We start from the raw sequence: 26,967 nt of genomic DNA, 5'->3' as shown, positions 1-26,967 counted from the left end.
AGGTCATGTGCGCCAAAAGGGGCGGTCTCGCTCGTTTCCCGCGCGAAGTTAGCGCATTTCCCTCCAAAACCGTAGATGCCTTTATTAACCCCTGATGAATCGTCACTCGGGTCCCTGCTGCTCTTCTCTGAGGACACGAACACGGTGAGTAAACTGTTCTGTATGAATCTGCTTTATGTGTCCATTTACCTGCTCAGTACAGGTGTATTCATGTCTGTGTGGGAGGTGTACAGATCAGTTATTACCTGCGGATCTCAGGTAATAAGCCCAGGTGATGTTCCTTCATGTATTAGTTTGCTCCACACAGTAACTATCTTCATGCGTTGTCTGAGCCCTGAAGTTCTATATATGTGCGGGTTAAAAGGGAGCCAGCCTCCCGATCATGTCAGTGAGGTTTGTGTTTGCCTTGTATGTTTATGAAATAACTCTGAACAGGAAGCTGAAGACGTCTCATTTAACTGTTAAGTGTTGAGGTAAATTCGCTTGAACACAATCCTAATTACATCCAATTAAATCCGCGATGGACGTTATGTTTTTCTTGGTGCACCAAACTCCATTGTGACTTTGTCCGTTTTGACTCTGCCCTGTTTATTGCATGAATAATGCACAGCTAATTAAACGCTGGTCACTATCTCAAAACAAGTCAGTAGTTTTGGTAAAATCGGCATGAATTTTTTTTTTTTTTTTTTAAATGTATTCATTCTTTAGAACGCCATGAAATCTGGTTTGCTAACATTTGCTGGTCAGTTTAAGCGAGTGGTTATGTTATGCTATGTTAGCTATCTAGCTGAAAGTTGTTGAAGAGGCATTGCAGGCTTTGGGAAACACGTTAGCAGCGGCTCAGCTGCATTTATTAACTGGTAAAGACAAAGGAACCAGGTACTGACACTGTAAGGAGCTTATAAAGACGTCTGAGTTATTTCATCGTGGTGTTTTTACAGACAGGTTTGCATGTTAGCTAACGTGTGTGTCTGTTGGAGAGTGTTAGCATGCCGCCATTATCGTGCTGTTAACGCGTTAATACTAGCATCGCGAATATCAGAGCACAGCACAGTTAGCTAACAGGCTCCATGTGTTGTGTTTGATACTGTTTCAGTATGTTAGTATGTCAGCATCTAGAAGGTCATTCTGAGCAGATAAAGTAGTTTATACACACAAAATGCAGCCTCATTGTAGCTGCACTGAATGTATTTGGTGTTTGTCTCAGTTCTGGTTTCATTTGTTATGTATATCACTACACTGACTCCCTGTGTGTCAAAAGATAGACTTTAATATCCTATTACAGGTGTAACCATGCACATGGTTACAGACTCCTATAACATTCTATATTATAAAATTATAATCCTTTAAGAAATCCTTTTTTGCTGGATGTGTCTGTACTCTGGTTACATCTTTTTTTCCCTGTAACAATATGAATACATACATACATACATACATACATATATATATATATGTACACACACACACAGACACACAGACACACAGACACGCATGTAGTCATCATGTTATACTGAATTACTTCCTCCTCTCTCCAGGTGAACAGTGGCACTTGTCTTCAGCTTCAGGTGGAACAGCTCTGACCTGTATGGTGATCAGACCCAGAGAGGAGACACACCTGGTCCAACAAGGTCAGTGCAATAGAGGTGCAAAAGTTAAAGGCAGAAAGTGTGAGAATTGTCAGTTGCTGTTCATTAATACTCTATTTATTTGATCTCATTTATATATAATATAAAGCTGTTTTGAGCTGGAACTCGTGCATTTTGAAATGGCCTCGGCCTATTAGCCCAGCAGGCCACTAATAAGGATCGTATTCAGTTTTTGACGTGCAGCAGTTCTCGTGGTCTCATTCATGGTAGAGGTGCAGCAAACTGAGCTACAAATTCCAGCAGAATGACTGGAGACATGTTAATTTCTGGTGGCTTGTGTAAAGTTTCTCTTGAGCGGTTGTTAGTTTGTCTACGTCCCTTTGAGTGTATAAACTATGTTGAGCAGAGCCTGGTGTTAACATTGACGTTGTTATTCATGGTAGAAGTGCAGCGGATTGAGAGCTACAACATCAGCAGGACTGAGCGGAGACATGTTGTTTTGGAGGCCTGGTGGTGTAGAGCTTTGTAGGGACAAAAGTTCAGTAATAGCAGTCCAGTTGTTAGTGGTCTGCCAGGCAAACCTGGTGTTGTGATTGTTAGTTATAGGTTAACTTGAGCGGACTTCAACTATCTTCAATGGCAAATGCCCGAGTGCAGTCCATCGGAGCTGTAAGCAGTGGTTTCCATGAATGGCAGTAGTCAGGCCTTTGATCAGTTGCTGGTATTGGTAATAGCGTATCTTACGAGCCCTCGTGCGATCCCGCCAACTTACAGGTCCCTCATGTTCAGACACCTATGGTTGGTAGAAGCGTGCACAAAGTGTGCGTGTTTAGCTTGGGCCTCGGCCTGGCTAGGGACATGCTCAGGGCCACGGTAGAAGCTAGCCTGACGCCACTAAAGCGGCTTGGATCTCTGCCCTCATCTGTCCATGACGATTCCCCTCGCGAGTTCAGTGTGTATGGACGCGATGCCTTTGCTTGAAGATAATGTTGAACCTCTGTAAGAAAACAAATTAAAAAACAATTGCAGGAATTCATTTTCTTTGCAAGTGTGTGTAACAGCATCCTGCATGATAACACCATGCAGAGATCATTACAAAGCTGTTACAGGGCCCTCGGCCTTAATGCCCAGCAGACCACTAATAACGATCCCATTGTGTTGCAGTGACGTTGTTTTGTTTGGAAGCAGTTGTTGTGGTCGTGTTCATGGTAGAAGTGCAGTGAACTGATAGCTACAAACAGCTTGAGCGGTTGTTAGTTTGTCTGCATCCTTCAGGTTGTATTGAGGGGTTGTTTTCAGATCAGGTACGTCTCCACTCGAGGTGCAAATGTGCGTTCAGAGAGTGCATGATAAGCTTGATGAAGCCTTGGAAGCTGTTTTGCTGGAGAGACATCGTTGTGCAAAGCCTTTCAGGCTAACAGTGTTAGCTAAACAATGTTGAGTGCAGTAAGCTACGACAACCAGTTAACCACAGTAGAGTTCTAGACACGGAAGTTCAGTAACAGCGACCCAGTTGTTAGTTTGTCTGCCAGGCAAACCTGGTTATCAGACTTGTGTGAAACGACCAATCACAGCAGACTTAGGCCTCACCTCAAAACCCACAGGATTCAAGGAGTGTTTGTACAGCTACTGAATAAACACTAAAGAAACATGATTAAAAATATATCTAGAAATAAAATGTATATGAAAATAGAAGTCTTCTCACTATTTGACGACCTTGATTAATAATTTTCCTCCATAATTCAGCACACTGGCTCTCAACTTTCTGCTTTTAATGCTGGATAACTTGATCTATAATACTACATTGTGTTTGATCAGCAAATATCTAATATTGATTATAAGAATCTGCAAAGTAACGAGTAACTAAAGCAGTTAGACAAAATGCAGTGAAAGTATGAATAATATAGTTAAAAACTCAATTTATGGAAAATATGAAAAGTATTTAACATGTATATCTACACTGTTCAGTCACAGCATTAAAACAGCTGACTAGTGAAGTGAGCATTGATCATCTTGTTACAATCAAATGTTCTGCTGGGAAACTTTGAGTTCTGTCATTTCTGTGGAGCCTCTTTGACAAACACCAGCCACTCAAACACCGTTCAGACCAACTGCACCCCCTCATGGCAAAGAACCCAAGGTGTCAAACTGGTCTCCTCATTCTCCAGATCCCAATCCAGCTGAGCATCTGTTGGATGCATCAGAACCAACTATCATCCATGTTGGGGCCCCCATGGATTGTTCTTGGCTCTGACTGCATCCAGTGGAAGCTCAGTTGGATTGAGATCTGGGGAATCTGGAGGCCAGGTTGACACCTTGAGCTCTTTCCCACGTTCCTCGGGTCGTTCCTGAGCAGTTTTTGCAGTGTTGCAGGCGCGTTGTCCTGCTGGGGGGGCACTGCCACCAAGGAGTGCTGCTGCCATGAGGGGGTGTACTTGGTCTGCAGCTGTGTTTGGGTGACTGATGTTTGTCAAGGAGACGTCCACATGAATGCCAGGACTCATGGCTTCACAACCGAACATGGCGTTGGAACACAATGATCCATGTTTATTCACCTGTCACTGGTTCTAATGTTGTGGCTCTCAGTGTGTACACATGTTAAATACTTTTACAGAAACACTCAAAACCTCCACAAAAAAGACAAAAAATCCTCACAATGGCACACAAAATAACCACAGATACACACAAAACCTCCACAAATTCACTTAAAACCTCCACAAATTCATTTAAAACCCTCACAAATTCACAAAAAATCTTCAAATTCACTAAAAACCTCCACAGATACACAAAAACCTCCACAAATACATGAAACCTCCACAAATTAAAAAAAAATCTCCACAAATTCACTCAAAACCTCCACAAATTCACTAAAAACCTTCACAGATTCACAAAAAACTCCACAAAAACACTCAAAAACTTCACAAATACACCAAAAAAATTCCATAAACATACACAAAACTTCCACAATGACACAAAAAACCTCCACAATGACAAACAAAATCTTCACAAAGAGACTCAAAATCTTCACAATGACACATAAAACCTCCACAAATTCACAAAAAACCTCCACAGTTTCACTAAAAACATCCACAGGTACACAAAAAACTCCACAAATACACAAAACCTCCACAAATTCACTTAAAACCTCCACAAATTTAGTAAAAACCTTCACAAAAACACTCAAAAACTTCACAAATACACCAAAAACATTCCATAAACATACACAAAACTTCCACAATGACACAAAAAACCTCCACAAAGAGACTCAAAATCTTCACAAAGAGACTCAAAATCTTCACAATGACACATAAAACCTCCACAAATTCACAAACCTCCACAAATTCACTTAAAACCTTCACAAATTCACAAAAAAACTTAACAAATACACCAAAACAATTCAATAAACATACACAAAACCTCCACAAATACACAAAAAACCTCCACAGTTTCACTAAAATACTCCACAAGTACACAAAACCACCACAAATACACTTAAAACCTTCACAAATTCAGAAAAAATCTTCACAAATTCACTAAAAACCTCCACAAATTCACTCAAAACCTCCACAAATTCACTAAAAACCTTCACAGATTCACAAAAAACTCCACAAAAACACTCAAAAACTTCACAAATACACCAAAAAAATTCCATAAACATACACAAAACTTCCACAATGACACAAAAAACCTCCACAATGACAAACAAAATCTTCACAAAGAGACTCAAAATCTTCACAATGACACATAAAACCTCCACAAATTCACAAAAAACATCCACAGGTACACAAAAAACTCCACAAATACACAAAACCTCCACAAATTCACTTAAAACCTCCACAAATTTAGTAAAAACCTTCACAAAAACACTCAAAAACTTCACAAATACACCAAAAACATTCCATAAACATACACAAAACTTCCACAATGACACAAAAAACCTCCACAAAGAGACTCAAAATCTTCACAAAGAGACTCAAAATCTTCACAATGACACATAAAACCTCCACAAATTCACAAACCTCCACAAATTCACTTAAAACCTTCACAAATTCACAAAAAAACTTAACAAATACACCAAAACAATTCAATAAACATACACAAAACCTCCACAAATACACAAAAAACCTCCACAAATTCACAAAAAACCTCCACAGTTTCACTAAAAACATCCACAGGTACACAAAAAACTCCACAAATACACAAAACCTCCACAAATTCACTTAAAACCTCCACAAATTTTGTAAAAACCTTCACAAAAACACTCAAAAACTTCACAAATACACCAAAAACATTCCATAAACATACACAAAACTTCCACAATGACACAAAAAACCTCCACAAAGAGACTCAAAATCTTCACAAAGAGACTCAAAATCTTCACAATGACACATAAAACCTCCACAAATACACAAAAACTTCCATAAACATACACAAAACCTCCACAATGACACAAAAAACCTCCACAATGACACAAAAAACCTCCACAAAGAGACTCATAATCTTCACAAAGAGACTCAAAATCTTCACAATGACACATAAAACCTCCACAAATACACAAAACCTCCACAAATTCACTTAAAACCTTCACAAATTCACAAAAAAACTTAACAAATACACCAAAACAATTCAATAAACAAACACAAAACCTCCACAAATACACAAAAAACCTCCACAGTTTCACTAAAATACTCCACAAGTACACAAAACCACCACAAATACACTTAAAACCTTCACAAATTCAGAAAAAATCTTCACAAATTCACTAAAAACCTCCACAAATTCACAAAAAACCTCCACAAATTCACATAAAACCTTCACAAAAACACTCAAAAAACTTCACAAAAACACTCAAAACCTCCACAATGACAAACAAAATCTTTACAGACTAAAAACCTCCACAAATACACAAAAACTTCCACAATTTCACTAATAACCTCCTTAAATACACATAAAACCTGCACAAATAGACGTAAAACTACCACTGCTCTTCTTTCTCATCTTGCAGGTGATGGACGGTTGAAAGGACGAATCACTGAGACGAACAAGACGAGACAAACGATGGAGACGAGCCGCCACAGGAGCCCGAAGGGAAAGTGTGAGTATCTTTCACCTGGACTTTACGAGGAGGATCAAACATGGCTGATAGATCTGCAGAGTGCTGATGGTCACTGTTGGTTTCTCCAGGACGAGAGCAGCCAGGAGCCGAAAGTGTGGGCAGAGGAACAGGCTGCTGAGGACCAGCTGGACGATGGTTTCCTGAACTGAATCCTGATTACCTGTGTGGCTGGTGCTCGGCCCAGGACAGGAAGGCTCTGCAGCGGGTGATCCATCCATCCACAGAGCAGACTTGTCTTCAGCTTCAGGTGGAACAGCTCTGACCTGTATGGTGATCAGACCCAGAGAGGAGACACACCTGGTCCAACAAGGTCAGTGCAATAGAGGTGCAAAAGTTAAAGGCAGAAAGTGTGAGATTTGTCAGTTGCTGTTCATTAATACTCTATTTATTTGATCTCATTTATATATAATATGAAGCTGTTTTGAGCTGGAACTTGTGCATTTTGAAATGGCCTCAGCCTATTAGCCCAGCAGTCCAGTAATAAGGATCGTATTCAGTTTTTGACGTGCAGCAGTTCTCGTGGTCTCATTCATGGTAGAGGTGCAGCAAACTGAGCTACAAATTCCAGCAGAATGACTGGAGACATGTTAATTTCTGGTGGCTTGTGTAAAGTTTCTCTTGAGCGGTTGTTAGTTTGTCTACGTCCCTTTGAGTGTATAAACTATGTTGAGCAGAGCCTGGTGTTAACATTGACGTTGTTATTCATGGTAGAAGTGCAGCGGATTGAGAGCTACAACATCAGCAGGACTGAGCGGAGACATGTTGTTTTGGAGGCCTGGTGGTGTAGAGCTTTGTAGGGACAAAAGTTCAGTAATAGCAGTCCAGTTGTTAGTGGTCTGCCAGGCAAACCTGGTGTTGTGATTGTTAGTTATAGGTTAACTTGAGCAGACTTCAACTATCTTCAATGGCAAATGCCCGAGTGCTGTCCATCGGAGCTGTAAGCAGTGGTTTCCATGAATGGCAGTAGTCAGGCCTTTGATCAGTTGCTGGTATTGGTAATAGCGTATCTTACGAGCCCTCGTGCGATCCCGCCAACTTACAGGTCCCTCATGTTCAGACACCTATGGTTGGTAGAAGCGTGCACAAAGTGTGCGTGTTTAGCTTGGGCCTCGGCCTGGCTAGGGACATGCTCAGGGCCACGGTAGAAGCTAGCCTGACGCCACTAAAGCGGCTTGGATCTCTGCCCTCATCTGTCCATGACGATTCCCCTCGCGAGTTCAGTGTGTATGGACGCGATGCCTTTGCTTGAAGATGATGTTGAACCTCTGTAAGAAAACAAATTAAAAAACAATTGCAGGAATTCATTTTCTTTGCAAGTGTGTGTAACAGCATCCTGCATGATAACACCATGCAGAGATCATTACAAAGCTGTTACAGGGCCCTCGGCCTCACTGTCCAGCAGGCCACTAATAACGATCCCATTGTGCTGTAGTGACGTTGTTTTGTTTGGAAGCAGTTGTTGTGGTCGTGTTCATGGTAGAAGTGCAGTGAACTGATAGCTACAAACAGCTTGAGCGGTTGTTAGTTTGTCTGCATCCTTCAGGTTGTATTGAGGGGTTGTTTTCAGATCAGGTACGTCTCCACTCGAGGTGCAAATGTGCGTTCAGAGAGTGCATGATAAGCTTGATGAAGCCTTGGAAGCTGTTTTGCTGGAGAGACATCGTTGTGCAAAGCCTTTCAGGCTAACAGTGTTAGCTAAACAATGTTGAGTGCAGTAAGCTACGACAACCAGTTAACCACAGTAGAGTTCTAGACACGGAAGTTCAGTAACAGCGACCCAGTTGTTAGTTTGTCTGCCAGGCAAACCTGGTTATCAGACTTGTGTGAAACGACCAATCACAGCAGACTTAGGCCTCACCTCAAAACCCACAGGATTCAAGGAGTGTTTGAACAGCTACTGAATAAACACTAAAGAAACATGATTAAAAATATATCTAGAAATAAAATGTATATGAAAATAGAAGTCTTCTCACTATTTGACGACCTTGATTAATAATTTTCCTCCATAATTCAGCACACTGGCTCTCAACTTTCTGCTTTTAATGCTGGATAACTTGATCTATAATACTACATTGTGTTTGATCAGCAAATATCTAATATTGATTATAAGAATCTGCAAAGTAACGAGTAACTAAAGCAGTTAGACAAAATGCAGTGAAAGTATGAATAATATAGTTAAAAACTCAATTTATGGAAAATATGAAAAGTATTTAACATGTATATCTACACTGTTCAGTCACACCATTAAAACAGCTGACTAGTGAAGTGAGCATTGATCATCTTGTTACAATCAAATGTTCTGCTGGGAAACTTTGAGTTCTGTCATTTCTGTGGAGCCTCTTTGACAAACACCAGCCACTCAAACACCGTTCAGACCAACTGCACCCCCTCATGGCAAAGAACCCAAGGTGTCAAACTGGTCTCCTCATTCTCCAGATCCCAATCCAGCTGAGCATCTGTTGGATGCATCAGAACCAACTATCATCCATGTTGGGGCCCCCATGGATGGTTCTTGGCTCTGACTGCATCCAGTGGAAGCTCAGTTGGATTGAGATCTGGGGAATCTGGAGGCCAGGTTGACACCTTGAGCTCTTTCCCACGTTCCTTGGGTCGTTCCTGAGCAGTTTTTGCAGTGTTGCAGGCGCGTTGTCCTGCTGGGGGGGCACTGCCACCAAGGAGTGCTGCTGCCATGAGGGGGTGTACTTGGTCTGCAGCTGTGTTTGGGTGACTGATGTTTGTCAAGGAGACATCCACATGAATGCCAGGACTCATGGCTTCACAGCCGAACATGACATTGGAACACAATGATCCATGTTTATTCACCTGTCACTGGTTCTAATGTTGTGGCTCTCAGTGTGTACACATGTTAAATACTTTTACAGAAACACTCAAAACCTCCACAAAAAAGACTAAAAATCCTCACAGTGATGCACAAAATAACCACAGATACACACAAAACCTCCACAAATTCACTTAAAACCTCCACAAATTCATTTAAAACCCTCACAAATTCACAAAAAATCTTCAAATTCACTAAAAACCTCCACAGATACACAAAAACCTCCACAAATACATGAAACCTCCACAAATTAAAAAAAAAATCTCCACAAATTCACTCAAAACCTCCACAAATTCACTAAAAACCTTCACAGATTAACAAAAAACTCCAGAAAAACACTCAAAAACTTCACAAATACACCAAAAAAATTCCATAAACATACACAAAACTTCCACAATGACACAAAAAACCTCCACAATGACAAACAAAATCTTCACAAAGAGACTCAAAATCTTCACAATGACACATAAAATCTCCACAAATACACAAAAACCTCCACAAATTCACTAAAAACCTCCACAGGTACACAAAAAACTCCACAAATACACAAAACCTCCACAAATTCACTTAAAACCTCCACAAATTTAGTAAAAACCTTCACAAAAACACTCAAAAACTTCACAAATACACCAAAAACATTCCATAAACATACACAAAACCTCCACAATGACACAAAAAACCTCCACAAAGAGACTCAAAATCTTCACAAAGAGACTCAAAATCTTCACAATGACACATAAAACCTCCACAAATACACAAAAACTTCCATAAACATACACAAAACCTCCACAATGACACAAAAAACCTCCACAATGACACAAAAAAACCTCCACAAAGAGACTCAAAATCTTCACAAAGAGACTCAAAATCTTCACAATGACACATAAAACCTCCACAAATACACAAAACCCTCCACAAATTCACAAAACCTCCACAAATTCACTTAAAACCTTCACAAATTCACAAAAAAACTTAACAAATACACCAAAACAATTCAATAAACATACACAAAACCTCCACAAATACACAAAAAACCTCCACAGTTTCACTAAAATACTCCACAAGTACACAAAACCACCACAAATACACTTAAAACCTTCACAAATTCAGAAAAAATCTTCACAAATTCACTAAAAACCTCCACAAATTCACAAAAAACCTCCACAAATTCACATAAAACCTTCACAAATACACAAAAACCTCCACAAATTCACACAAAACCTCCACAAATTCACTTAAAACCTCCACAAATTCATTTAAAACCCTCACAAATTCACAAAAAATCTTCAAATTCACTAAAAACCTCCACAGATACACAAAAACCTCCACAACTACATGAAACCTCCACAAATTAAAAAAAAATCTCCACAAATTCACTCAAAACCTTCACAGATTCACAAAAAACTCCACAAAAACACTCAAAAACTTCACAAATACACCAAAAAAATTCCATAAACATACACAAAACTTCCACAATGACACAAAAAACTCCACAAATACACAAAACCTCCACAAATTCACTTAAAACCTCCACAAATTTAGTAAAAACCTTCACAAAAACACTCAAAAACTTCACAAATACACCAAAAACATTCCATAAACATACACAAAACTTCCACAATGACACAAAAAACCTCCACAATGACACAAAAAACCTCCACAAAGAGACTCAAAATCTTCACAAAGAGACTCAAAATCTTCACAATGACACATAAAACCTCCACAAATACACAAAAACTTCCATAAACATACACAAAACCTCCACAATGACACAAAAAACCTCCACAATGACACAAAAAACCTCCACAAAGAGACTCAAAATCTTCACAAAGAGACTCAAAATCTTCACAATGACACATAAAACCTCCACAAATTCACAAAACCTCCACAAATTCACTTAAAACCTTCACAAATTCACAAAAAAACTTAACAAATACACCAAAACAATTCAATAAACATACACAAAACCTCCACAAATACACAAAAAACCTCCACAGTTTCACTAAAATACTCCACAAGTACACAAAACCACCACAAATACACTTAAAACCTTCACAAATTCAGAAAAAATCTTCACAAATTCACTAAAAACCTCCACAAATACACAAAACCTCCACAAATTCACTAAAAACCTCCACAGATACACAAAAACCTCCACAAATACACTTAAAACCTTCACAAATTCACAAAAAATCTTCACATATTTACTAAAAACCTCCACAAAAACACCCAAAACCTCCACAAATACACAAAAACCTCCACAAATTCACTAAAAACCTCCACAATTTCACTAAAAACCTCCACAAATTCACAAAACCTCCACAAATTCACTTAAAACCTTCACAAATTCACAAAAAACCTTCACAAAAACACAAAAAAACTCCACAAATACACAAAACCTCCACAAATTCACTTAAAACCTCCACAAATTCACTTAAAACCTTCACAAAAACACTCAAAACCTCCACAATGACACAAAACCTCCACAATGACAAACAAAATCTTTACAAAGAGACTCAAAATCTTCGCAATGACAAACAAAACCTCCACAAATACACAAAAACCTCCACAAATTCACAAAAAACCTCCACAGGTACACAAAAACCTCCACAAATTCACAAAAAACCTCCACAAATACACAAAAACCTCCACAAATTCACAAAAAACCTCCACAAATTCACTTAAAACCTTCACAAATTCACAAAAAACCTCCACAAATTCACTTAAAACCTTCACAAATTCACAAAAAACGTCCACAAAAACACTCAAAAACTTCACAAATACACCAAAAAAATTCCATAAACATACACAAAACCTCCACAATGACACACAAAACCTCCACAAATTCACTAAAAACCTCCACAATTTCACTAAAAACCTCCACAAATACACAAAACCTCCACAAATTCACTTAAAACCTTCACAAAAACACTCAAAACCTCCACAAATACACAAAAACCTCCACAAATTCAAAAAACCTCCACAATTTCACCAAAAACCTCCACAAATACACAAAACCTCCACAAATTCACTTAAAACCTTCACAAATTCACAAAAAACCTCCACAAATATACAAAACCTCCACAAATTCACTTAAAACCTTCACAAAAACACTCAAAAACTTCACAAATACACCAAAAAATTCCATAAACATACACAAAACCTCCACAATGACACACAAAACCTCCACAAATACACAAAAACCTCCACAAATTCACAAAAAACCTTCACAATTTCACTAAAAACCTCCTCAAATACACACAAAACCTGCACAAATAGACGTAAAACTACCACTGCTCTTCTATCTCATCTTGCAGGTGATGGACGGTTGAAAGGACGAATCACCGAGACGAACAAGACGAGACAAACGATGGAGACGAGCCGCCACAGGAGCCCGAAGGGAAATTGTGAGTATCTTTCACCTGGACGTTACGAGGAGGATCAAACATGGCTGATAGATCTGCAGAGTGCTGATGGTCACTGTTGGTTTCTCCAGGACGAGAGCAGCCAGGAGCCAAAAGTGTGGGCAGAGGAACAGGCTGCTGAGGACCAGCTGGACGATGGTTTCCTGAACTGAATCCTGATTACCTGTGTGGTTGGTGCTCGGCCCAGGACAGGAAGGCTCTGCAGCGGGTGATCCATCCATCCACAGAGCAGACTTGTCTTCAGCTTCAGGTGGAACAGCTCTGACCTGTATGGTGATCAGACCCAGAGAGGAGACACACCTGGTCCAACAAGGTCAGTGCAATAGAGGTGCAAAAGTTAAAGGCAGAAAGTGTGAGAATTGTCAGTTGCTGTTCATTAATACTCTATTTATTTGATCTCATTTATATATAATATAAAGCTGTTTTGAGCTGGAACTCGTGCATTTTGAAATGGCCTCGGCCTATTAGCCCAGCAGGCCACTAATAAGGATCGTATTCAGTTTTTGACGTGCAGCAGTTCTCGTGGTCTCATTCATGGTAGAGGTGCAGCAAACTGAGCTACAAATTCCAGCAGAATGACTGGAGACATGTTAATTTCTGGTGGCTTGTGTAAAGTTTCTCTTGAGCGGTTGTTAGTTTGTCTACGTCCCTTTGAGTGTATAAACTATGTTGAGCAGAGCCTGGTGTTAACATTGACGTTGTTATTCATGGTAGAAGTGCAGCGGATTGAGAGCTACAACATCAGCAGGACTGAGCGGAGACATGTTGTTTTGGAGGCCTGGTGGTGTAGAGCTTTGTAGGGACAAAAGTTCAGTAATAGCAGTCCAGTTGTTAGTGGTCTGCCAGGCAAACCTGGTGTTGTGATTGTTAGTTATAGGTTAACTTGAGCGGACTTCAACTATCTTCAATGGCAAATGCCCGAGTGCAGTCCATCGGAGCTGTAAGCAGTGGTTTCCATGAATGGCAGTAGTCAGGCCTTTGATCAGTTGCTGGTATTGGTAATAGCGTATCTTACGAGCCCTCGTGCGATCCCGCCAACTTACAGGTCCCTCATGTTCAGACACCTATGGTTGGTAGAAGCGTGCACAAAGTGTGCGTGTTTAGCTTGGGCCTCGGCCTGGCTAGGGACATGCTCAGGGCCACGGTAGAAGCTAGCCTGACGCCACTAAAGCGGCTTGGATCTCTGCCCTCATCTGTCCATGACGATTCCCCTCGCGAGTTCAGTGTGTATGGACGCGATGCCTTTGCTTGAAGATAATGTTGAACCTCTGTAAGAAAACAAATTAAAAAACAATTGCAGGAATTCATTTTCTTTGCAAGTGTGTGTAACAGCATCCTGCATGATAACACCATGCAGAGATCATTACAAAGCTGTTACAGGGCCCTCGGCCTTAATGCCCAGCAGACCACTAATAACGATCCCATTGTGTTGCAGTGACGTTGTTTTGTTTGGAAGCAGTTGTTGTGGTCGTGTTCATGGTAGAAGTGCAGTGAACTGATAGCTACAAACAGCTTGAGCGGTTGTTAGTTTGTCTGCATCCTTCAGGTTGTATTGAGGGGTTGTTTTCAGATCAGGTACGTCTCCACTCGAGGTGCAAATGTGCGTTCAGAGAGTGCATGATAAGCTTGATGAAGCCTTGGAAGCTGTTTTGCTGGAGAGACATCGTTGTGCAAAGCCTTTCAGGCTAACAGTGTTAGCTAAACAATGTTGAGTGCAGTAAGCTACGACAACCAGTTAACCACAGTAGAGTTCTAGACACGGAAGTTCAGTAACAGCGACCCAGTTGTTAGTTTGTCTGCCAGGCAAACCTGGTTATCAGACTTGTGTGAAACGACCAATCACAGCAGACTTAGGCCTCACCTCAAAACCCACAGGATTCAAGGAGTGTTTGAACAGCTACTGAATAAACACCAAAGAAACATGATTAAAAATATATCTAGAAATAAAATGTATATGAAAATAGAAGTCTTCTCACTATTTGACGACCTTGATTAATAATTTTCCTCCATAATTCAGCACACTGGCTCTCAACTTTCTGCTTTTCATGCTGGATAACTTGATCTATAATACTACATTGTGTTTGATCAGCAAATATTTAATATTGATTATAAGAATCTGCAAAGTAACGAGTAACTAAAGTTGTTAGACAAAGTGCAGTGAAAGTATGAATAATATAGTTAAAAACTCAATTTATGTAAAATATGAAAAGTATTTAACATGTATATCTACACTGTTCAGTCACAGCATTAAAACAGCTGACTAGTGAAGTGAGCATTGATCATCTTGTTACAATCAAATGTTCTGCTGGGAAACTTTGAGTTCTGTCATTTCTGTGGATCCTCTTTGACAAACAGCAGCCACCCAAACACCGTTCAGACCAACTGCACCCCCTCATGGCAAAGAACCCAAGGTGTCAAACTGGTCTCCTCATTCTCCAGATCCCAGTCCAGCTGAGCATCTGTTGGATGCATCAGAACCAACTCCCATCCACGTTGGGGCCCCCGTGGATCGTTGTTGGCTCTGACTGCATCCAGTGGAAGCTCAGTTGGATTGAGATCTGGGGAATCTGGAGGCCAGGTTGACACCTTGAGCTCTTTCCCACGTTCCTCGGGTCGTTCCTGAGCAGTTTTTGCAGTGTTGCAGGCGCGTTGTCCTGCTGGGGGGGCACTGCCACCAAGGAGTGCTGCTGCCATGAGGGGGTGTACTTGGTCTGCAGCTGTGTTTGGGTGACTGATGTTTGTCAAGGAGACGTCCACATGAATGCCAGGACTCATGGCTTCACAACCGAACATGGCATTGGAACACAATGATCCATGTTTATTCACCTGTCACTGGTTCTAATGTTGTGGCTCTCAGTGTGTACACATGTTAAATACTTTTACAGAAACACTCAAAACCTCCACAAAAAAGACTAAAAATCCTCACAGTGATGCACAAAATAACCACAGATACACATAAAACCTCCACAAATTCACTTAAAACCTTCACAAAAACACTCAAAACCTCCACAAATTCACAAAAAACCTCCACAATTTCACTAAAGACCTCCACAAATACACAAAACCTCCACAAATTCACTTAAAACCTTCACAAAAACACTCAAAAACTTCACAAATACACCAAAAAAATTCCATAAACATACACAAAACCTCCACAATGACACACAAAACCTCCATAAATTCACTAAAAACCTCCACAAATACACAAAACCTCCACAAATTCACTTAAAACCTCCACAAATACACAAAACCTCCACAAATTCACTTAAAACCTCCACAAATTCACTAAAAACCTCCACAAAAACTTCACAAATACACCAAAAAAATTCCATAAACATACACAAAACCTCCACAATGACACACAAAACCTCCACAGTTTCACTAAAAACCTCCACAAATTCACTTAAAACCTTCACAAAAACACTCAAAACCTCCACAAATACACAAAAACCTCCACAAATTCACTTAAAACCTTCACAAAAACACTCAAAACCTCCACAAATACACAAAAACCTCCACAAATTCACAAAAAAACCTCCACAATTTCACTAAAGACCTCCACAAATACACAAAACCTCCACAAATTCACTTAAAACCTTCACAAAAACACTCAAAAACTTCACAAATACACCAAAAAAATTCCATAAACATACACAAAACCTCCACAAATTCACTAAAAACCTCCACAAATACACAAAACCTCCACAAATTCACTTAAAACCTCCACAAATTCACTTAAAACCTCCACAAATTCACTTAAACCTTCACAAAAACACTCAAAAACTTCACAAATACACAAAAACCTCCACAAATTCACTTAAAACCTTCACAAAAACACTCAAAACCTCCACAAATACACAAAAACCTCCACAAATTCACAAAAAACCTCCACAATTTCACTAAAGACCTCCACAAATACACAAAACCTCCACAAATTCACTTAAAACCTTCACAAAAACACTCAAAAACTTCACAAATACACCAAAAAAATTCCATAAACATACACAAAACCTCCACAATGACACACAAAACCTCCACAAATTCACTAAAAACCTCCACAAATACACAAAACCTCCACAAATTCACTTAAAACCTCCACAAATTCACTTAAACCTTCACAAAAACACTCAAAAACTTCACAAATACACCAAAAAAATTCCATAAACATACACAAAACCTCCACAAATACACAAAAACCTCCACAATTTCACTAAAGACCTCCACAAATACACAAAACCTCCACAAATTCACTTAAAACCTTCACAAAAACACTCAAAAACTTCACAAATACACCAAAAAAATTCCATAAACATACACAAAACCTCCACAATGACACACAAAACCTCCACAAATTCACTAAAAACCTCCACAAATACACTTAAAACCTCCACAAATTCACTTAAACCTTCACAAAAACACTCAAAAACTTCACAAATACACCAAAAAAATTCCATAAACATACACAAAACCTCCACAATGACACACAAAACCTCCACAGTTTCACTAAAAACCTCCTCAAATACACATAAAACCTGCACAAATAGACGTAAAACTACCACTGCTCTTCTTTCTCATCTTGCAGGTGATGGACAGTTGAAAGGACGAATCACTGAGACGAACAAGACGAGACAAACGATGGAGACGAGCCGCCACAGGAGCCCGAAGGGAAAGTGTGAGTATCTTTCACCTGGACGTTACGAGGAGGATCAAACATGGCTGATAGATCTGCAGAGTGCTGATGGTCACTGTTGGTTTCTCCAGGACGAGAGCAGCCAGGAGCCGAAAGTGTGGGCAGAGGAACAGGCTGCTGAGGACCAGCTGGACGATGGTTTCCTCAACTGAATCCTGATTACCTGTGTGGTTGGTGCTCGGCCCAGGACAGGAAGGCTCTGCAGCGGGTGATCCATCCATCCACAGAGCATCAGTGACAGAGGAGAGGTGAGGTGTCTGCTCAGAGCTCAGAGTATACTGAAAAGACGAAAAGAGCCAGAAGTAACTGCTGACGTAGCTTCTGTCCTCAGACTGTGAGACTCCTGAACATCCTCAACAACACAGACTGCTTTGGTTTCTGTCCGTCTGTCAGGAAGCATTAAATGAGTCAAACTAATTTTACAACCCTGGTGTTGTCAAATGTTTTCTATCAGATCAGTAGGAATTGTTGTGCTGCTCAGACAGACTCACACTCTGGACTGTATAGACTTCAGACACGAGAGCGCCACCGACCATCAGAAGCTCCGTGTTAAATTCCAAACTTAATGTCTGCAGGAGATCAAACAAACAGATTTCTTCAGTCAGTCTACATCAATAAGAGTTTTGGTGTTTTTAATACGAGCTGGAGGTTTTTTGTTTGGAAATGAAGCAAACTTACAACCATTCTTTCATTCATCAAGGCAGAAACTGCTGTCAAATATTAATGTTCCCCATCTTTGTTTTTAATGAGTACGACTGAAGGTCAGTGTCATGTCCATGGCTGTCGGCCATTTTGTCCCTCTGTCTTTCACAGACAGACCACAAGTGTCACGTAAAATATTAATCAAGTATTTAACTAATTGTAATTTAGTCTATTTTAAAGTAATACTTTATTTTAATGATGCTGATATTTATTGAACAAAGTATCAATCAATATAATATTGTTTCATAATGAAACTAGTAATTATACAATAAAATATGAATTGTAGGGAAACGTTTTACTTTACACTGTTACACTTTATTTGTCCCCAGGGGCAATTACAGGAAGTTAATAAAGTCGGCTGACATTATGTGTAGACTCATGTGTCAAGTACGATCTGTAACGAAGGACCTTAATTTATTTATGTACCAATACTTTATATTTTGTGTTGATATATAGCAAAAACCCATGTTGTCTGAAGATGTTATTTCCTTTAACAGATGTGACAGAATTACTCTGAAGGCCCGGTGGCTGCGGTCCGGTCCGGTCCTGCTCAGTCTGTGTGACTTTACGCAGCTCTCCTCTTTCTTTCTTCACAGCAGGTTTTCTGTCTTCGTTGCGTGCGACCGCTCATCCGAGAGCGAGCAGGCTTTAACTTCTGAATGAAAAACTTGTGTGACTGGTGGGACGGAGAGAAAACAGAGAAAACTGAGAAAACAGAGAAAACAGAGAAAACAGGCCTTAAAGGTTTCATCAGGAGACCGACAGCAGCGGGTTTACACTTAAATGATACAAACGATTATTCCCTAAAAAACACGACTATGAACAAACTTATCACTATCATCATCATTATTATTATCAATACTTAAGGGTGTGAATCACAAGTTTAATCATGATATTATTAAATTACGATATTATATTGATTCTTTGGACAACAATACAATAGTTGCCGATATCACAAAGTCTCTGCCTCGATTGAGTTCGATACAGGGGCCTGCGATCGATATGAGGTGACATCATCAATCTGCTGTTTGTAATAAAAACAAAGCCTGTTCAGAAAAGGAGCAGAGCATTGATCATAGAATCTTTATATTGATCCAGATCAGTGTATTGGTACACCCCTAATTATTACTAATTCCACCACTAAAGATAAAAAAAAGGTCTAAAAATAAATTGATTTTGAAAATGTCACAGTTTAAAGAATAAATCCAATAATTTGACATTTAAAATGATAAACAATACCTAAGAATATAATTCTACTCCGGGAAACGTGTTTTCCTGCCGTATCAGCGTGAGAGACAGATGGTCTGTACAGCAGACGAGCTGTCAGGCCTGCTGCACTGCATTTGTCATCATTAGAGGCAGTGACGCCTGCACACACTCCACACAGCACACACTCCACACAGCACACACTCCACACAGCACACACTCCACACAGCACACACTCCACACAGCACACACTCCACTGTGGTTTGCTTTGCAGCAACCCCTACTGTGTGTGACAAGCTGTGACAGCCAGCCCATGTAAGGAGAGTACGCTCACTGTTACTATAGAAACAAGTAAACTGTGCACGGCTAAGAGAAGAAGAAGAAGAGTTGGCTGCACGGACGCAAAGGCCAGCAGGAGTTTGCTCGTAGAGAGTTTCAGTGTGTTTAGAAGTTGGATTTATTTTCTCGTGCCAGCAGAGGAAACGTGACGGTGAGTTAAATACCAGACGAGTGTGTCGAACAGCTCTGAGCAGGAGTGTTAACTCTTAAAACACTGAGGAGAAGGTAACAGTACAGGTTGTTTATTCTAACATTATCATTGTCAGTGAGATCAAAGCTGGTATGTTACGTAGCTCAGTACTTCACACACACATCTGCTCCAAAATGTGAATACGTTTTTGTTGTGTGTGTTTCAGTGCGTCTCCTTCACGCTGCTGTTACTCAGAGATGCCACTTGCACCGAAGTCGTCTGCGAGCTCGGCCAAGCTGCAGACCACGCTGAGCTCCTGGACTCCTCTGAACCACCTGCTGTCCAACAGCAAGGTCTCGTCTGCTCACCTCTCCTGAGTCTCTGCCACCAGCCACAAACATGATGCTGAGCGTCATTAAACAGTGTGCTCAGGTTCTGTACTGAAACAGCCTCAGAGAGAAGATTGGCTATTTCTATATTGTTATATTAGAGATTCTTAATGCCTGTCACCAGGTCTGATTTTGACTCATTCCTAGTTGGATGAATCATAAAATGAAAGCATTTCTTTAGTGCTGAGGTTGAATTAAGGGTTCTCTGCTCTGTAGTCTGGTGTTATGGCACTAAAACAAAATGTACTTTCTTCCACCATTGTCACCTTTTGTCTTAAGCGGACGCCAAGATCAATAAAAAACAGTTTCTGTGGTAGTCTGAAGTACAAGTGTTATTACTACAATCTCTGAAAGGTCATAAGATAAATCTGACGGGTCATCTGATCATTAAAAAGGTGGAAGAGAAGCAACAAAAGCTTTTTTTTTTTAAGACTGTTCTGTTATTCCACATGCTCGTCGTCTCTTCTGACTGCAGTCTGATGTGATAACGAACCTTCATCACTTCTCGTTTCTTCTTCAGGTGTTTGCAGAGAGACGCAGCCTTCTGGCTAAGTGGGTGAGTTTAAAGCAGATGATTAAATAAAAACACTTGATGCACTGATGATTCTTCACTGCACAGCGAGCTCAGAGAGACAAATAAATCTCTGGTGCTCACTGGAACCCTTACCTCGTGCTCTGTGGAGTCCGTCCAGCTGACAGAGTGTTTGTCAGTTTGACAGGTGGTCCGACAGTCAGAGGAAGGCGGTGCTGCAGGACTTGGTGCTGAGCTGTTCCTCAGAGCAGCTGGTGTTCCTGAGCCTCAGCGTCAACAGACGGCTCCCCCTGCAGGCTGCAGACTTCACCTGCATGCTGCCCAGAGCGCTCTGCCTGTACATCTTCTCCTTCCTGGACCCTCGCAGCCTCTGTCGATGTGCTCGGGTACACACACACTCATAACTGACATTTATGTTGTTAACACGGAGGACTCAGATTTCACTGAGTCTGTTAGAGTCACTCACTCTTTTGTTTCTAACCCTCTGTGGGCAGGTGAGCTGGCACTGGAGGAGCATCGTAGAACTGGACCAGCTGTGGATGCCGAAGTGTCTAAGGCTCGGCTGGTGCATCAGCTTCTCCCCCACAGCCTTTGAGCAGGGCGTCTGGAAGAGACACTACATCCAGACTGTGCAGGAGCTGCGACTCGCCTCACTGCAGGTCAGGAGGTCACATCCAGAATTAGTTCAAACAAGAGTCAGAACAGAGGTACATGAGAAATGCAGTGATAAAAGAGTCCACTGTCCACCTCCAGACCTCCTGGTCCCAGCAGCCAGTAGCAGTTCCACATGTATCAGCCATCAGCAGTGCACATGAAGACCCGTCAGAACCGGACCTCCTCGGGGAGGAACATCCAGCATCCGGCACCCTGCCATTTAGAAACATCTCCAAGAAGAGGCAGCAGTCTGCACCGCCTCCGTGGAGAGACTCGGACAGACATCCTAAAGACACGCTACGCTTCAACTACCTGGACAACCTGGACCCGACAGAACCAGTCCAGAAAGGGTGAGACTGCAGGAGAATCAGAACAACCAAACCACAGTGACACGAACAGCCTGCACTCAGAAACTGTGTCTTTAAACAAGACATCAGCCACAACCCCAGAACACCTGCAGAACACCTGGTGGGCGGGGCCTGCTCAGGCCTGTGAGAGCTGACCAATCAGGGCAGGATATGTTAGATAAACAGGCAGTAAAACACAGTTCTTTGTTTTCAGACCTTATGGGAAATAAAACGTTAAAAGAAAAAAATCCATTATGATTCCATCACCGAGCAACATCATGTTAACAGGACTGGGTGAGGCACATTGTATTAGCATCAAACATACTGAATATTATAAATCCTCTTTTAGCTGAAACTAAGAGTATTTTTTGTGGAGTTTGACAGACAGTCCATAAACAAGAGAGATCAGACAACCTGACCTTCTTCACACCATCCCAGACTGAGTTTAGACATTCAGACTCAAACCTCAGTCCAAAGTCGACATCTAAGATGTGAGTGAAACAACAAACGCCTCCTCTGGAAGCTGCTGGGCTCCCAAAGACACTTAATGTCATTATTATCACCACATCCTGCTGTCTAAAAAGAAAAACACTCATGACAGCAGCACCACAGTCTGATGGAGTCTCACATCATCTCCAGTTATTCCCACATTTCCTTTTTTAAAGAGGAGGAAGAGAAAAACTTTGATCTCCTGGCTCAGTCAGATTTTACCTTTACATTCCTGTCCTGCAAACATCTGGTAAATATAACATTTTTCGACAGGGACTTTGTACCTGTGCATATCTCGAAAACTGTGGATGTGGAAATAACTCAACCATTAAAAAAAAAAACCTAACCCTCACCCTGAAGATATCCACACCAAGATAAACTTGATATTTGATTGTGTGCCCTGATGAATCACCTGCTCTGTGACTCTCTGCAGGCAGATGAACATCAGAGCCTCCACCTGCTGCAGTAACCAGTGGAAGCCAGACGACGGGAGCAGGAAGTCGCTGTCTGAGGCACATTACAAACTACGCAAAGCCAAATCGCTGGTAAATCGCGCTCCATTCATCATCGACGCCATAACCCCGCTGTGACTGTGACCTCCTTGTCTGAATCAAAGCGGGCTGATAAACGTGTGGCCTCTCTGGAGACTGTGCAACCAGCAGGCATCATGCATAATGGAGCAGCGTTTACACAGAGATACATGTTAATGACGAGAGGGAGGTGACGGAGGGGGAGGCCAAATCATGCTGATGATGAGGGTTTTGGGAGGGAGGAGGGGGAGGAGAGGGTGAGACAGAGGGCACTGTGGCATTTAATATTCCAGGTTTGTTGAAATCATGATGTAGTTTCCTGCCTGGAAACAGGAGTGATGCTGAATTATCTAGATTTTCAGTATTTTAAACAGTGCTCGAAGATTTTTTGTCTTTCTGTTCTTCAGATGTTCCTCAGCTCCAACTCAAGACCCCAAGAACATCCTCCTCCTCCTCCTCCTCCTCCTCAGTGTCGACCCTCCTGGGCGACCTGCAGTCATGACCATCCCGTCACCAAGGAGACGGCCAGCAGCCTGCTCCATCTGGCCCGCTGGAACGCCGGGATTCATCCGGGACCAGCGAGGCCGGCGGTGCCTCGGCTGAGCGTGGAGGCGCTCAGGGCGTCGCAGCGTTCACACCGGAGCACTCCCAGTTAGTAATCCCAGTTAGTAATCCCAGTTAGTAATCCCAGTTAGTAATCCCAGTCAGTAATCCCAGTTAGTAATCCCAGTTAGTAATCCCAGTCAGTAATCCCAGTTAGTAATCCCAGTCAGTAATCCCAGTTAGTAATCCCAGTCAACTCCCAGCTCCTGTGAGCTGAACATGATGTAACCACACAGCAAGACGTGTATTCAGGACAAATCATCAGTTTAAAATGACTTTGTGCCGTTTGTGACCCTGTTAGAGATGTTTTATCTTCTGTTACAAGTAAAATGATTTACTCTGAAAACTACTGAAATCATGTAATTAACAGGGCATTGATTACTGGGATTCATCCAAGTTATTTAGATCCTACACTTCTCCAACAAACTGACATATTCAAGTGTCTTGTTGAGTACGACTGCATATGTGGAAAAAGTAATATAAAGCCTTTTGTGGCTCCAGAAGAAGCTGCATGTAATCTGATTTCCTCAAGTAATGTCACTCGGTGGATGACGAGGAACTCAGTTTTGATTCGAGGCCGAAAGCAGTCTGATAAACACTTAAAGTTTCCTCGTAGTCTCTTTAACAGCCCATGATACATGTCGAGACTGAGATTTGTGAATTTATGTAAATCTTAAGATGTTCTGAACTATCAGCACTGATTATTTTTCACTCACAGGTACGCCGCTGTTTGAGGTTCAGCCCTGGACCGTGTTCTCGTCACACAGGTGAGACGTGGAGTGAAGAACATCGTCAGAACCACAGATCAGATCAGGACAAAGAGTCAAGCCCCAGAACTTACTAACTAACTAACTAACTAACTAACTAAAGGACCCAGAGAGGTTTGACCTCCTGAGGGTTGTGAAGCAGAAATTTGTTTTTTTTTGTTTTTTTTTAAGTAGACAGAATTTTGCATGTCATGATATTTTGATATTTTACCATTTCTGTTCAAGTATATCCTTTAATTATATCCTTTTATATCCTTTAATAATTTTTCACACATGTGACTTCTTAAAGATGACTGAAGATATTTTTATATTTTTGATCGATATTTTTGGTCCATGTTTTGTTTTTCCCCACACAGTCCCACAGAAAAGCAGCAAATGGTGGCGGAGAAAGTACATAAATAAATATAAGTTTTAGAATTAATAAACTACGACGTCATTTGATTTCAAGCTCGTACAAAAAGCCAAAAGGAAACATCCGTCTGTATAAGAAATGTACCACCTTTATTATCCAATTCACACGTCCCATTCAATATGCAATACAAAGCCAAAGCAATTTATATAAACAGTAAGTCTGAACTCTGAACATATTAAACAAAAACTGTCAGTTTAAGACAAAAAGAGAAACAAACTGATTCGGTGTCAGATTGAACACACAGTAGCATCTCAGGCAGAGAAGAAGGAGCGTCGTGAACATCAGCCGCGACACAAGACGTGACACTTCAGTCAGATATGAAATATCCGTATCATACGTACGCCTCGTTTCACTCACCGCATATAAAACATTGCATTCAATGTACAGCTCACACACACACACACACACACACATATATATATTACTAAATACAAGAGGATCAAAATATAAACAGACTGAATAATGAACGGTAGATACCTGACTTGTTAATTTAATGCGTTAATGACTATGGTTCATTATGTTTATGGCTTGTGGATGAAATAAAAAGTATTTCTGTGTTGAAACATAAAAATACTTTCTCCACGAGTTCACAGGTTCAGGCTTTAAGACCACGACGTGCTCCATGATGAGTGATGACAGTTTATTATTATTATTGAAACTTAGTAAAGTCTTTACAGCTGATCCAAGTATTTAGTAGTCGTTTGCTTTCAGTTCGCACACAGTAAAAAAAGGAAAAGAGCCACAATTCAGCTTGCAGCCGTCGAGATTGTCTGACATTGTGAGAAAGTTAGTTTGAGTGCGTTAGGGTTACATGCGTATTGGTTATGATAAGCAGACGGTCATCAGTCATTTCTGTGAATGAGGCTTTGATGTACAAACTTTGATATCATTTATTTATTATTTAGCCAAAATGTGAGATTTTTTGGCCTTTTCTAATAGAGAAACACATTTTCTGTTCAATGCTGAAGCCACGATAAAGTCACTGAAAACAGGGACAAACAGTCGATTCTAATTTAGTCTTTCTTCATCGTGGCCTTTTCAAAGCTTAGGAACGCCGACAAACTGGATCTTACTGGCTGTGCAAAGTTAGTTTGATGTTCACAGTGGATTTATTTTAACAGTTGCACAATGATTGAGTCTGAAAACAATAAAGACAAATACAGAAAACATCCTGATGGTTTTAGCAATACATCATACATCAAACCAAATCGATCCCTCGTGCTCACAATATTTAGCCCTTCACTGCAACACAAAACAAAAAGTCCAACTTTTAACATCGATTGATTTCATATCCTGTCATTAAAGTGAAAACACAGAAACAACTTCACTTGTTTTAACATACGTCGAACTTTCAACCGCGATACAAACGGAAAAAAAAACCTGTGAATTTTTAAAATGTTCAAAAAAATGATTTATTGTTTCAAAAAAACAAGCTGGACTTGACTAAAAAAGCTGTACACTCGACTTAACTCCATTGTCAAATAAAAGATTGAAAAGATCGATTAAAGGACATTTTTATGCTGCCTTGTTCATTTCATGTCCAAGTGCTGCTCACAAAGCTCCGTTATATATATATAAGGCTGATAGGTTTCCATCATTTGTGCTTTGACAGCTGTTAACAGTAGAGGCAATTCATGTGATGTGTTCAGATTTTTTGCAAAGTACAATAAGAAGAAGAAGAAGAAGGTTTCAATAGCTTGGAGGGAATGACTATGCAAATACACACAAGTATTAACATCGAGTCTTTTTAAATAATGTAAACATATACATCTTATTTGAGGTCAGAGCAGTGATCCTCTTCATATCTATTTATATATTTTAAAAAAAATTTGAATTACTGGAGCATCGTCCGGATGTTCTTCGGAGTGGACTCGTCGTTCAGGTGTTTTGTGGTAAATCTGAGGAGAAACAAAGCGAATGTGAGCAACAAGATAATCTGAGGAGTCACAGCAGTCATCCACTCATCACGTCTGCCGGCTCTGCTCGGTTTCACTCAAAGGTGTGTCTTTAACTTCCGACTCATGTTCCGATCCTGCAGTACAATCGAAGAATCACTGCTAACAAAGCGGCTCCGCTAATCCAGCTACAAAACGTGTTTCATTCCGTGTAACTTCTTCACAATAAAAGCTTTTATTATCAAGCAGCATCACATTTCGAAATTGTCAGATTGTGTTTTCTGCAGAAGTATCTCGTTGGTGAACAACACAACAA

At 40.6% G+C, this 26,967-nt stretch overlaps 2 protein-coding genes across 7 annotated transcripts in view; one reads left to right on the top strand and one right to left on the bottom strand.

Moving 5' to 3' along the window:
- The first annotated feature begins 746 nt into the window (after positions 1-746).
- Positions 747-26,114, top strand: fbxo16 (F-box protein 16). Of its 4 annotated transcripts, none has more exons than XM_037085659.1 (16): positions 747-879; positions 1,536-1,628; positions 6,592-6,681; positions 6,771-7,012; positions 12,859-12,948; positions 13,038-13,279; positions 17,549-17,638; positions 17,728-17,904; positions 20,260-20,386; positions 20,943-20,978; positions 21,134-21,340; positions 21,449-21,613; positions 21,708-21,958; positions 22,878-22,989; positions 23,382-23,638; positions 24,296-26,114. In XM_037085659.1, exons 9-15 carry the CDS (start codon positions 20,291-20,293, stop codon positions 23,628-23,630), a joined length of 1,116 nt encoding a protein of 371 aa, XP_036941554.1. In that variant the 5' UTR covers positions 747-879; positions 1,536-1,628; positions 6,592-6,681; positions 6,771-7,012; positions 12,859-12,948; positions 13,038-13,279; positions 17,549-17,638; positions 17,728-17,904; positions 20,260-20,290; the 3' UTR covers positions 23,631-23,638; positions 24,296-26,114. The 4 variants fall into 4 exon arrangements, with proteins under 4 accessions (XP_036941554.1, XP_036941555.1, XP_036941551.1 ...); XM_037085660.1 differs by having other exon boundaries at positions 748-879; positions 20,260-20,465; positions 23,382-23,625; XM_037085656.1 differs by having other exon boundaries at positions 749-879; positions 23,382-23,625.
- The window catches only part of fam49a (family with sequence similarity 49 member A), a 34,137-nt gene continuing 31,998 nt past the window's right edge, over positions 24,829-26,967 (bottom strand). For all 3 annotated transcript variants that reach the window (XM_037085661.1, XM_037085663.1, XM_037085662.1), the window contains one exon: positions 24,829-26,654. In XM_037085661.1, coding sequence (XP_036941556.1) covers positions 26,591-26,654 — 64 coding nt within the window. In that variant the 3' untranslated portion in view covers positions 24,829-26,590. The remainder of the gene's footprint in view (positions 26,655-26,967) is intronic.

The sequence above is a fragment of the Acanthopagrus latus genome, chromosome 22 (assembly GCF_904848185.1).
Source record: "Acanthopagrus latus isolate v.2019 chromosome 22, fAcaLat1.1, whole genome shotgun sequence".
Classification (NCBI taxonomy): domain Eukaryota; kingdom Metazoa; phylum Chordata; class Actinopteri; order Spariformes; family Sparidae; genus Acanthopagrus; species Acanthopagrus latus.
Note: the sequence above shows the minus strand (reverse complement) of the source record. Positions and strands in the feature narration are given on the sequence as shown.